Source organism: Panulirus ornatus, chromosome 43 (genome assembly GCF_036320965.1).
Source record: "Panulirus ornatus isolate Po-2019 chromosome 43, ASM3632096v1, whole genome shotgun sequence".
Lineage (NCBI taxonomy): Eukaryota > Metazoa > Arthropoda > Malacostraca > Decapoda > Palinuridae > Panulirus > Panulirus ornatus.
This window is the reverse complement of record NC_092266.1, coordinates 21,104,907-21,118,949: the sequence shown is the minus strand read 5'-3', so window position 1 is coordinate 21,118,949 and position 14,043 is coordinate 21,104,907. Positions and strand designations below refer to the sequence as shown.

Here is a 14,043-nt window from a genome sequence, read left to right as displayed (position 1 = left end):
TTTGCAATAATTCTCAGTATTTTTGAACCTGCCATTTTTAACTTTGACCGTGCAGGATGAGAAAGAATGAGTTGATGTGCAATACTGTGTTAACTGAAATGGGCACATGAAAGTTTTCTTTTATCAGTAACATATTGTGTTTACTACTTTGGAATCCTTATGAACCATGTTCACTTGCACAGTTTAGAAATTCATGAAAGGTTCTCCTCAGTGTTTATTAATGAGGCATTGTTGTATAATTGTATATTTTGTTAGAGAGTACAAGTGATATGTTTCTTACATTAGCTTAGCAGCATGTAAGATAAAATATGCTCATTAAACATAGGTTGCTTTGCACATAGTGCAAGTAGTCATTATTTTGAGGAGAGGAAATTTGTATGTACTCCTCAGTTCAGCTTCTAAAGGTCATGAGAAATGTTTAACAGGGAGGGATACAGAGAAATGTTTGACCCTTGTGTGATCCTTTTTTTCGCATCGTTATCATGCTGGTGGGACCATACCATCTATACTATTCTTTGCTTTTAAAGACATACCTCAATGCACCAAGAACATTTTCCCCCATACCCACCTCATGGTTCCATTTACTGCCATATCCACTCCAAGGCATCTAAAACACTTGATTTCCTGCAAGTTCTCTCCACTCAGACTGAGACTCAAAATAATCTGTCCCCCTACACTGTTGAACCTAATAATGTACTTTTATTCATTTTTACTTACAACCTCCTTTTAGACAACCTCACAAACTCAGACACCAACTTCTACAGCCAAGCAAGAGGTGCTCCTCCTCATCAAAGCCTCAGGCTAGGGCATCTGAATGTGTATGGGTTTCAGCTTGATGAGAAAAGGGAGAGATAGATAGTATGTTTGAGGAGAGGTACTTGGATGTTCTGGCTATGAGTGAAATGAAACTCAAGAGGAGGGAGGAAAAATGGTATGGAAATTTCACCTGGGTAAAGTCAGGGGTTAGTGTGAGGTTAAGAGTTAAGGAGGTGTATTAGAGTAAGGAAGGAAACCCCCAGACTAATATGGATGAATATGGAAGTGGGTGATTGTTAGTGTTTATATATGAGGAAGTAAGAGGAGGGAGGAAGAGCTATAAGGAGTTTGAGGGGAATAGAGTGAGTGTGTCAGCAATTTTGATGAAAGAGATTGGGTATGAAGGATAGGTGAATTGAATGCAAGAGTTAGTAGTGTAGCACTTGAATGTATGATTGGGGGCATGGGTACCTAGATTTTTTAATGAAACAGTGAACAGCTTTTGGAGTAGTCTGCCGAAAAAGAACTGATGATTGGGAATACTTTGTTTAAAAAGATGGACATAGGTGAGTTGGAAAGGTAGTAAGCATGCTTTATTGGATTCTTCACTAATTTATAGGCATGCAAAAGAGAGATTCTTGGATGGGGACATATAGCTGGAGGAATGTCTGACCATTACTTGGTAGAGGCAAGGTTGAAGGTTTGTAGAGTTTTCAAAATAGAGGGAATGAGTGAGCTTGAAAAAGAAGCTTGTGTGAAGAGATACTAAGAGAATTTGCAAGTAGAATAGCTAAAGGTGAGAGTGAATTAAAGTAGGGGAGTGAGTGAGGAATGGGAGTTATTTATGGAAGCAGTGTTTTCTTTTGTGAGAGAAGTGTTTGGCACATGGAAGGTGGGAGGTGGGCATATAAGAAATGGTAGTGATTGGTGGGATGAATGAGCTAAGTTGGTAGTAAAAGAAAAAAAAAAGGGATATTTATGGGTGTTACTTGCAAGGAAAGAATGAGAGTGATTGGAAAATGCACAGTAGAAAGCAGCAGGATGTCAGGAGGAAGGTGCAAGGGTTGAAAAAGAGGGTAAGTGAGAGTTAAGGTGAGCGAGTATCAGCAAATGTAAGGGAGAAAAGAAAATCTTTTGGAAGGTGGTTGATAACATGAGGAAAAACAAGAGAACAATTGGGAGCATCAGTGAAATGGGCTAATAAGGAAGTGATGATTGAAAGGGTGGTGGCATATGCAGAGCTTCAGATTAGGGAGGAACAATGTGGTTTCAGGAGTGGTAGAAAATGTGTGGACCAGGTGATAAGTTTGAGGATTGTATGTGAAAAGTATGTAGAAACTTTGATAATGTATCATTTTTTCTATTAAGATTAGCTTATCAGAAGTTACTAAGGGGCATGTATCTAAAGGCTCTTCTGGAGTGTCAAAGACCCTTGCACTGGTCTGGAATAGTGAATAAAGCAGAAGTTAAAAGCAAAAATCATGCAAGGGAGAAAATTCTGGGTTGCACTGAAAGTTTTTGTAACAGGGAAAACTTTAAGCATAAAAATGGAAGAAACTTGCATGAAGCACATGTCCCATTGTAGATGTATATATCAGTGTGAAACCGTAGCATTTATAGGTCAGGATAGGTCAGAAATGAGAACAGTGTTACTGTTAGAAATAGGAGGATATTTAAAATGAAGAACTAAAATATGAGAAAGTTATGTGGTGTGAGGAAGCATGGGGATGAAAGTCTTTTGGGATGGAATGGTAATGTACAACATACAGCGGATGATAGATTGGTCAAGAAGATATATAGTACTGCGGTAGAAGGTACATGGAGGAGATTTAGACTAGAAAAGATGATAGGAGATATCAGATACAATGAAAGCATTATGTAAACATTGGTGGTGTGATGGTCTCACCGGATAAAGCATCATGATACATACAAGGTAACAGTTGAAAGTGCTTTTATAAGTATGGAAGTCCATGTTTCACGTTAACATACTGGGCTCAGCTTGAAGATGTTTCGAGTGTTATTTGGAGGATGTATGTGCTGGTTGCACCCTTAGTGAACTTGGAACTGATTAATGATAAGAGGTTGATAAACAGATAGATAGATAGATATGCATATAATTGATAGTTAAGATTTTAAGGTTGTAGCTTAGGACTTTCCTGTCAGTAGTAATGCCATAAATTTAGAAGTTTATCCTTCTGATGCGTAACCTTTTTCCTCTTTCTAACAGTTTTATGCAAATGCAGAAATGCCCCATGTAACCCTTTTTGTCATGTCCAAAGTAAAATGTGATTTATTTTGCATATAAGCAAAAGGTTTATGCTAATAATTCATTTATTTTAGTATAGCTTTAATAAAAGTTATACTGAAACCAACTGAAATTAACATAAAGTGCCTACTTTCAGGTTGCACATGTCAGAGCAGAGAGAGATGTCTTAGTTGAAGCCGATCATCAGTGGGTAGTCAAGATGTACTACTCATTTCAAGACCCCATTAATCTTTATCTGGTGATGGAATTCCTTGCTGGTGGTATGTTGAAATTTTCTCTGCCTGTGACATCCTATCCTTATATGTCTGTTAGTCAGTATCCACTCTGTCTCCATTCTGGTTCATGCTCCTTGTTTTATTGCTTTATTGAAATTGGATTCATCTTCAAGGATTCTGTCATTTTCATTCTTTTACCATGTATCATAGCTGGTTTAAATGTTTTGTTCAGTGCCTTTCATACAGAATTCCTCCTACATGCAAGTATTTGCTGTTTACTTCTTATAAGTAGAAGTTTTCCCATGGCAGCTATTTCTTCTCTTAAACTATCATTCACTCTATAAATATTAACTCCATTCTGAGTTCCATGGGTTGAATTGCTTATGTATGTGCAATTGCATACAGCCTCTTAGTAACTCATGATCATTCCCAACCTATGTCTGGTTTATTAGAGTGAAAAAGGAACCTTCATGGGAATAAAGGTAATTCACTTTTGCATTCTAGGTTGAATTGTCAGTTGAGACCAGTCTCCATTCAGATCACTTGCACACAAAATGCTTCTTTTTCATCCAGTTTTGGAAAACATCCCTTTGACGTCTTTATTTTTGGTTCTAATCAATTCTGACAGAATATATACCCCCATTTCCCACACTGTGCCTCCTCATCGTTAACAGTTCACTTTCTCATTTTTATACTTTCAACCGAAGTACTATATATGTTTTTTGACCACCCATTATCTGTGTGCTCTGCATGACCATGCCATCCTTAATTAACCTTCACCTTAATGTGTTTCCAATGATTTTTTTACATCTTTATTCTCTCCCACCTTTTAGATATTATGTATACTAAATGACTTGTCAAAAGCAAGAGTAGTAGAGATGGATAACTTCATGCAAGGTTCTTGATCAAGCTACACTTGCAATCGTTCCATTTATCTGAGCATACTGTGTGCCACCAGTTTTTCTGCCTGTACTAATTTCTGTTTTCAACTAAAGTTTTTCCACTGCCATCTCAAGTGACTTTGTCCACAACTTCCAGTTCTTCACAGTTTAAATTGATATTACACTGTGACTTCCATCTCCATATAAAGTAGAATCTTACTTTTACTTGCATGAATTTATATATATCCTTGGGCATAAGGGAGAAAGAACACTTCCTGTGTATTCCCTGCGTGTCATAGAAGGTGACTAAATGGGGAGGGAGCAAGGTATTGGAAATCCTTGCCCCCCAGTTTTTACTTTTCCAAAAGAGGGAACAAAGAAGGGGGTCAAGTGAGGATTTTTCCTCTAAGGCTCAGTCCTCTGTTTGTAAGTCTACCTCGCTAATGTGGGAAATGGCAAATATGTCTGAAAAAATCCATATTTATAGATTTTTTTTTATTTTTATTTTGCTTTGTCGCTGTCTCCCGCGTTTGTGAGGTAGCGCAAGGAAACAGATGAAAGAAATGGCCCAACCCACCCCCATGCATATGTATATACATACACGTCCACACACGCAAATATACATACCTATACATCTCAATGTACACATATATATACACACACAGACACATACATATATACCCATACACACAATTCACACTGCCTATATTCATTCCCAGCGCCACCTCGCCACACATGGAATACCATCTCCCTCCCCCCTCATGTGTGCGAGGTAGCGCTAGGAAAAGACAACAAAGACCCTATTCGTTCACACTCAGTCTCTAGCTGTCATGCAATAATGGCCGAAACCACAGCTCCCTTTCCACATCCAGGCCACACACAACTTTTCATGGTTTACCCCTGACGCTTCACATGCGCTGATTCAATCCACTGACAGCACGTCAACCCCGGTATACCACATCGATCCAATTCACTCTATTCCTTGCCCGCCTTTCACCCTCCTGCATATCCAGGCCCCGATCACTCAAAATCTTTTTCACTCCATCTTTCCACCTCCAATTTGGTCTCCCACTTCTCCTCGTTCCCTCCACCTCCGACACATATATCCTCTTGGTCAATCTTTCCTCACTCATTCTCTCCATGTGCCCAAACCATTTCAAAACATCCTCTTCTGCTCTCTTAACCACGCTCTTTTTATTTCCACACATCTCTCTTACCCTTACATTACTTACTCGATCAAACCACCTCACACCACACATTGTCCTCAAACATCTCATTTCCAGCACATCCACCCTCCTGCGCACAACTCTATCCATAGCCCACGCCTCGCAACCATACAACATTGTTGGAACCACTATTCCTTCAAACATAGCCATTTTTGCTTTTCGAGATAATGTTCTCGACTTCCACACATTCTTCAAGGCTCCCAGGATTTTCGCCCCCTCCCCCACCCTATGATTCACTTCCACTTCCATGGTTCCATCCGCTGCCAGATCCACTCCCAGATATCTAAAACACTTTACTTCCTCCAGTTTTTCTCCATTCAAATTTACCTCCCAGTTGACTTGACCCTCAACCCTACTGTACCTAATAATCTTGCTCTTATTCACATTTACTCTTAACTTTCTTCTTTCACACACTTTACCAAACTCAGTCACCAGCTTCTGCAGTTTCTCACATGAATCAGCCACCAGCACTGTATCATCAGCGAACAACAACTGACACTTCCCAAGCTCTTTCATCCACAACAGACTTCATACTTGCCCCTTTCCAAAACTCTTGCATTCACCTCCCTAACAACCCCATCCATAAACAAATTAAACAACCATGGAGACATCACACACCCCTGCTGCAAACCTACATTCACTGAGAACCAATCACTTTCCTCTCTTCCTACACATACACATGCCTTACATCCTCGATAAAAACTCTTCACTGCTTCTAACAGCTTGCCTCCCACACCATATATTCTTAATACCTTCCACAGAGCATCTCTATCAACTCTGTCATATGCCTTCTCCAGAACCATAAAAGCTACATACAAATCCATTTGCTTTTCTAAGTATTTCTCACATACATTCTTCAAAGCAAACACCTGATCCACACATCCTCTACCACTTCTGAAACCACACTGCTCTTCCCCAATCTGATGCTCTGTACATGCCTTCACCCTCTCAATCAATACCCTCCCATATAATTTACCAGGAATACTCAACAAACTTATATATAAATCTTTTAGATAGGTTACCTATATACTGTTCTTCAGTTATCTGCTCTATTTATAGAATCTTTTGAGTAAGGGCATATTCCTGACCACCAAATTTTCAGTATACTGAATAACTTTTTCTGAGATCACTTTCTGTTTTTACCTCATCATGAGTCATGATTAGTTAAGATAATTCTATGCTCTTTTTGCAGGTGATATGATGACTCTCCTCATGAAAAAGGACACTTTATCTGAAGAATGCACACAATTTTATATTGCAGAAACAGCTCTTGCTATAGACTCCATTCATAAGCTAGGTTTCATTCACAGGTGAGATGATGGTTATATCTTTAATTTCTTCTGATAGATTTTATTCACTGACAAAGATGGCATGTAAGACATATTCTACCAAACCAAGGGAAACCTCCTTTATTAGCAAAGTGCAATATTGAGACTGTTTTTCTCTCGAGGGAGTTGTTGATTTGCAATTCTGAAAATCACATTTGATAGTTTTTTCTGTGTGGAGATGTAATTTTCACTTGTAAATAAACAAATTGTTCATGATTTATGATTGTATTTTAGTAGTGTAATGAAGTAATGAATTACATTGCAATTTATATGTTAATTCTTGAAAAATGAAAGTTTATTTTTATGTATATTTTTTTGATAGAATCACATGCCCATGACCAGTAAGAGTTAGTAGCTAAGACCCTATGAAACTAGAAAACAAATTACAGTATAGTCACATTCTTCCTAAACATATAGCTGTCAAGTTTATCTGACACTTTTATATAGACACTGTCATAGCCAGCTGTTCTCAGTTTTCCCAGTGTGATAGCTATCTTGTCTCATGTTACAGCTGAACCAATTTTTACAGGATACCAAATGTAATGGGTGGATATGCATGCTTTTCCAATAATCTAAATCTGGAAGTGTTTAAGAGCTTTAGTGTTGTATGAAACAAAAGAGGTTAATAGGTACAATTTCTGCTCGCCTGTCAGAATTATTTTTTGTGCCTTGATTGCCAAAACTTAGAAAGTAAAATGAGTAAAGCATAGGAAAGGGAAGTGATTGAGGCTTAGTTACCTGAAATTTGGGGCCCTCACTAGCCTTTTAAACTTTCTCAAGTCCTGCACATATTATGTGTTACTCTCATTATACCAGTTGCAAGCTTCACACAATGCTTAAGCATATAAAGTTATACAACTTCACTTAGCCCTTTATTCTGATGATTAAGATAATTAACTCAATATTGTGAAAAAATACACTATTTAGAATTGCTTTAGTTGATCTTGGTTAACAAAACCTTTTAGAAACAGCTCATAGTTTTTTACTCTCAAGCTCTTTCTGAAGTTTCTAATGCTTTTTTTGGCTGTGGCACCTTTATATAAAGGCTTTATCAAGTATTGATGCCTTGGCTTTTTCTTATGGTTTGGTTTGCATGGGCCTCATTCTGTTTCATAGAATTAAATGCCAAGCATTTTGAAGTGGGTTTGCACTGGAAGTACTTTGTTTTTTAGGGCTGGTGTTAAATGTTTTTCTATTGCAAAGGAACTAGTAATTGTTTTGAATGCTCTGTTTTGCATGGTTTACAGCTTTGCTGTGTGTTTGTTTGAAAGATGGTACTGAAAGTAGTTATACTGATTTTATTTTTCTATTGTCATTTGTATTCTTTTCTCTTAAATTTTGGTTAAAAATATATTGTAAAAGTAGCCACTCTTAGCTGATAAGTTCATTATTTTTAATTAGCTGATAAGTTCATTGTTTTTAATTTTCATACTTTATGTTATCAGGTCTGATCTTCAAGGATTCTAATCTTACTCCATTATATTTTCCGCAGAGATATAAAACCAGATAATCTGCTGTTAGATGCCAGAGGACATATAAAATTGTCAGACTTTGGCTTGTGTACAGGAATGAAAAAATCTCATCGCACAGAATTTTATAAAGATCTTAGTCAAGCCAAACCATCAGATTTTAGTAAGTGTTTCTTTGAGATTAAGGTTAACTTTTATTCTATAGATTTGTGAAGTTGAATAGAACTTGGTGTATGTATTTGACCATAGTGATGCAAAAGACTCATTGGAGTTTTTCCCATAAAAATTACACTTGATAGGCTCTGGTTAATAGTTCAGAACACTGTTCATGTGATTAATATTTTCTAATAAGATTTCAGATCTTGATTTCTATACAGATTTTGCATGTGATTGGATATAGTCATTGAATTGCTGAAGTAGGTAACAAAGTAATATTGCCATTTTCTTAGGAAGGTTTTCATGATATGGGATAAAAGCATATGTCTTGGGAAGGGAGACAGACCAGAAACTATACAGTTACTCAATAGACTTAAGCTTAGGTATTCAGAGAATAAGGAGCACATGTAAATATCTTGTCATCAGTGTCTGAATTTTGGAGAGGCGTTTTCTTTTGGTAGAATTCAAGTGCAAGTGTTGGCTGATTGAGACATTGTTTGACTAAACTTGCTGATATCCAAATGAAAGAAATACTGAATTGCTGACTGTTGAGTTACTTGATAGATAAAAGTTGAGTATGTAGTTCAGCCTCATAGTGGTATTTATTGAGTATTCTGTTGACCATCTGGAGCCTATGTGGTTAGCTAAGGGCATTAGTTACAGATCAGAAATATACTTTTTTTGGGTAAAGGAAAACCCAAGGCTCTAGGCTTAATTTTTTATGTCAGAGAATGTGTGTGTCTCATATCAAGACTGCAAAGCTAGCTTAATGTATGCAGGGATGGATAGTTTTATTGACTTTAGATGGAGGGTAAGCTTGATAACAGGTCTCTTTGCAAATTGTAGACATGTTTACAGATGTTATTGAAGTTATAAGGTTATGATGAGATTTCCAATTAATTTGTTGTGGAAGAGGTATATGCGTAACTGTTACCATAGTTGAAATATTAACTCTGTATTTGCATGTTGTCCTTGTATGTTGATGAATAATGAAAGGTAATGGTAGCTACTTTGTGCTCATAGGAATGTGTTTTAGTCACACATTATATGATTTTTATCAGAGTTTGCTCTCATTATTATTTGTTTTGTATAGTTATATGTGCATTGATTTTTTGGGAATAATAAGATTTGAATTTATCTTATTTGACTTTATTTAATTTTTGTTTTTTCTTCTCCCCATCCCTGCCTGCTCTGCTTTTCTTTGTGATCCCTGCTTTTATCCTTGCTTTGCTCGTATTTTTTATTGTGAATGATATATTTGCATTTTTGTGGTATATGATATTGATTCGTAAATATTGTGTGCTTCATAACTTATTTCCATTATACCTGCATGCATGTTCATGTTTATTTGTCCCTCTTTGTCTGAAATATTCAATGTTTGGCCTTCTTTAAATGCATACCATTCTTATAACAATCTCTTGTATCATTTGATTTTATGATACTTGGCGTGAATGAAAAATTACACTGTTTTGGTTCTTCATTTATATGATAATCACTCTTTTTGTCACTATCCTGCATGGACTGTCAAACACTGCTAAACCTAATCTGCTTCCCTATTTCCACCCTAATGCTTCATCCTGCCTATCCTATATAGCGACCTACTCCAATGTTCCAGCTTCAAATCCTATGGATTCAAAGCGTCGGGCTGAGAGCTGGAAGAAAAATAGACGAGCACTTGCATATTCAACAGTAGGAACACCTGACTATATTGCACCAGAAGTGTTCATGCAGACAGGCTATGGACAGAGTTGTGACTGGTGGAGCCTTGGTGTTATAATGTACGAGATGCTTATAGGTAAGAAACTTGTATTTACTTTCTTCGTCTCTTTTTCACTTTACATATTATTCACCAGATTTGAGCTATGGGCTGTGTTTTATAAGTGTAATAGTCTACATTCACACTTGTAACACCTGACTATGATAATGGAGGTAAATAATCCACATGTTTATTGAGTACTTTGCAAAGTATTGCAACCTATGGTTCCAGCTTAGTTTTAGACCAGTTGATGGTGCCTCTCAGACCACCTTAAGGCATACACAAGCTGCATCAGTATTTGTGTATTAAGAGAATTGAAGCATCTTATAAGTGGAAAAACTTATCCCAATATAGAGTCTAATATGTCATAGATGTTTCATGAATTTATTCATTTTGCACGATCACCTTAAAGCCTTATATATATTTTGGTAGATAACATATGTATATAGCAAGTAGTGATGAAGTGAGGAGATGGAGTGAGTATTTTGAGGGCTTGTTAACTGTGTTTGATCATAGAGTGGCAAGACTTATGTATTGTACTAGAAATACTGCCCTGTCAGCAAGATAGCTAGACCACTTTCCCTATTATATGAACATCTTTCTGTTTGATAAAGTATGTCCTTCAAACTGTGTGGTACAGCATACAGGTTTATGAAGAGAATAATAACTTGAAGTGTAGCATGAACTTTTAGGACTTATTTGCATGCCACCAACTCAAATGCTTGGTGTCAGTAAACCTAGTTTGATTTTTGTCTGCCTGTAAGTCAGTGTGTAGGGCTGAAGCTGATTCGCACATGGAGGGAGCATTAACTGTATAATCATATCATTACTTTGAAAGGTCCTAATTTGCTAAGATTTAATGAATTGTTTAAGGTATGACATGATATATTGGTAGTCTGACTTGCTACTTGGTGGCAGAGATTCCTTGACTAGACATGGTTGCCTAGCATGTAGCCTTTAAGGTCCTTGTAACAGAGTGCTTGAATTAATCTCTCTTCTCAAAACTGATATAATGATAGGTCCTATTCATAGTTTTAGCTTTAATCATCTTAAGAATGTTTTTGATAGAATAAAAGTCAAGAAAAACTATATTAAGCCAAAGATTTAGTAGATTTCCATATGAGTGATAATGGGAAATGATACTGAACTTAAGATATTATCACTGCAGGTTATCCACCATTTTGTAGTGAGAACCCTCAGGAGACTTACCGGAAGGTGATGAATTGGCGTGAGACATTGGTATTTCCACCAGAGGTCCCTATCTCTGAACAGGCTAAGGATACTATTCTACGTTTGTGTTGTGAGGCTGATCGAAGGGCAGGTTCTCATCAAGGAATAGAAGATCTTAAGAGTATGAAATTCTTTCAGGTAATATGCAACGTACTTAGGAAATGGCATCAGTTGTTGTTAAAGAAAAGTAATGTTGAAATTTTTATGCATATATTATGCCTCTTGAAGTAAATCATGTATACTCAAGATAAAACACTTTGAATGTTTAGTTAACTTAGGAATTTTTTACTTGACTGAAACAGCAGGTAGATTGGGAACACACAAGGGAACGCCCCTCAGCAATTCCTGTGGAAGTTAAATCTATTGATGATACCAGCAATTTTGATGAGTTTCCAGAAGTTGATATCAAATTGCGTAAGTAATGAATTTAGTTTTTAAACCCTAGGGTGAATAAATGATATATACAGTCCCAAGTTCTGTAGTCACTGTAGATTTATTGTTTTGTGTTGCCATTTTCATAGTGTCCAAAACTAATAAAACTGGGAGGGTTGATCTAAATGCTTTCATCAGGTTCAGAATTTCTGTAACTTAAATGATTTCAGACAAGGGCTACAACTTTCTAGCAGTGCTTTTCCTTATTTTGTCTCTCTCTCTTTCTCTATCATGTTTATCTTTTTTTTCCATTCAGAGCAGGGTGGCACATGCCTAACCTCCCCTAAACATTTCATTAGAAATAGGGAAGCATGAAATTACAACAGAGTTTGGGAAAATTAGTCTTGTAACAATACTGTGAATGTTTTGAATTTTTGGCAGATGAAGTGATGCTGTAGCATGAATGTGCCTAAAGAACCATGATTGATCCATTAAGAGTGGGCAATGTTATCTAATGTTTGCTCGGTGAAGCAGGGTATACATGACGTTGAGCTATTTTGCATCGTAATTGTTTTTGAATATTGGCGATGTGGCATCACTGTTATCTACTATCATGACCTCTGTTTACCCATTACTTAAACAGCTACTCACACTTACCCATCCGTGGTCAGCACCATTATTAGGTGTTATCTGACATTCATACAGTTGTAGGTGGGCATCTTACATACCTTGGGCCCTTTTGCATCATAACTGTGTTTAGAAATTGGGTGATGTGGCATCTCTGACATGTACTATCATGCTCTCTGTTTGGACATGCCTTTAAATAGCCACCCACTCTTGCCCAGCCAGGGTTAACGTCAGTATTAACTGTGACAATGGGAGAAGGGGAGGAAGATGCTTAGCACTCCTCCTTTCTCCCACAGCCAGCTATGACACAGTATCGCATGAGAAACACCTCCTACCTTCGTTTTTCATCCAATCTTATCTGTTTATGTATGTATTGGCTTATTCCTTTATACTGTATTATTCCTAAAATATGCTTCCTTATTTGGATATTTAAAAAACTTGCCCGCCTTTAATAGGTTAAGGGGAACTAAGAAAAGATAGAAAGTTGGGAATATACCAGTCATTAAGAATACTTTGTCTCATGCACCAAAACTGCTGACATACTCGCCCAGCTTCTCCCAAAACACTTGCCTCTCATAATCTTTCTTCCCATGGCGTGGTGCATAAGCACCAATAATCACCCATCTCTTGCCATCCACTTTCAATTTTTCTCAGATCTGTCTAGAATTTACTTTTTTACACTCTGTCACACACACCCACAACTCCTGCTTTGGGAGTAGTGCTATTCCTTCCTTAGCTTTTGTCATTTCACTAACCTCTGACTTTACTCCAAAGACATTTCCAAATCATTCTTCCCCTTTACCCTTGAGTTTCATTTCACTCAGAGCCAGAGCATCCAGGCTTGTTTCCTCAAACATACTACCTATCTCTCCTCTCTTCTCATCTTGGTTGCATCCAGACACATTCAGACACCCCAGTCTGAGCCTTCGAGGAGGATGAGCACTCCCTGCTTGACTACTTCTTCTGTTTTGTCTTTTAGAAATTGAAATACAAAAAAGGAATGGTTTCCAGCATCCCACTTTTACCCATTTTAGTCACCTTCTATGATATGCATGGAATATGGAGGTAGAATTCTTTCTCCCCTACCTCAGGGATCATAAGGATGTAATTATAGAATGAATGTCCTGAATACATTTGCCTCAAATAGTGATACATGTTATTCAGTTTACCAGTGCTACCAATCTTTGGCATGATAATAAGTTAAGTTTAGCAGCCTTTAGGAGTTACATTACTCTAAGATGGTTTGTGTACTTACTTTCCATTATTTAAAAATGAATTCAGTAACTGCCATGGTAACAGAGATTGCCCATATGACAGTGTATCACTGTGCACAGGTAAACAAATATGGATTATTATAAACTAACTAGAACCTTCAGAAATTTGAAATTGACACTCAGATCACAAAAGTACATAGCATCAGTTATGGGTGACTAACTGAAATAGATCATTCATCTCATGCCTTGTAGTTCAATAACTGCCTTGGAAACACTTACCATCGCTGAACTGTTCCATTCAGGCTTGAACAAGTATCACTCAGAATCCAAACAACTTAATAAGAACAGTCAAGCAATCTCTTGGCTCCAAGTTGTACATTCAGTTTTGTGAACAGAATCAAATGATCTGGTATCAGAGATATATTGCAAATGAGCATATATTTGTTTATTTTATTTATCTGTAATAACATGGGACCTCTTTCCAAGAAAGAGATCTGTGTTACTTAGGACCTCTTTCCAGAGGCTCCTGCAACTGAAGGCTGCAGTG

The 14,043-nt window shown here is 37.1% G+C and overlaps 1 protein-coding gene across 8 annotated transcripts in view; it reads left to right on the top strand.

Moving 5' to 3' along the window:
* trc (Serine/threonine-protein kinase tricornered) overlaps nt 1–14,043 on the top strand; it is a 262,213-nt gene that overhangs the window by 234,238 nt on the left and 13,932 nt on the right. For 7 of the 8 annotated variants that reach the window (XM_071687193.1, XM_071687185.1, XM_071687189.1 and 4 more), the window contains 6 exons: nt 3,159–3,282; nt 6,537–6,654; nt 8,165–8,304; nt 9,892–10,092; nt 11,222–11,421; nt 11,586–11,697. In XM_071687193.1, coding sequence (XP_071543294.1) covers nt 3,159–3,282; nt 6,537–6,654; nt 8,165–8,304; nt 9,892–10,092; nt 11,222–11,421; nt 11,586–11,697 — 895 coding nt within the window. The remainder of the gene's footprint in view (nt 1–3,158; nt 3,283–6,536; nt 6,655–8,164; nt 8,305–9,891; nt 10,093–11,221; nt 11,422–11,585; nt 11,698–14,043) is intronic. The other variant, XM_071687186.1, reaches the window with a different exon arrangement.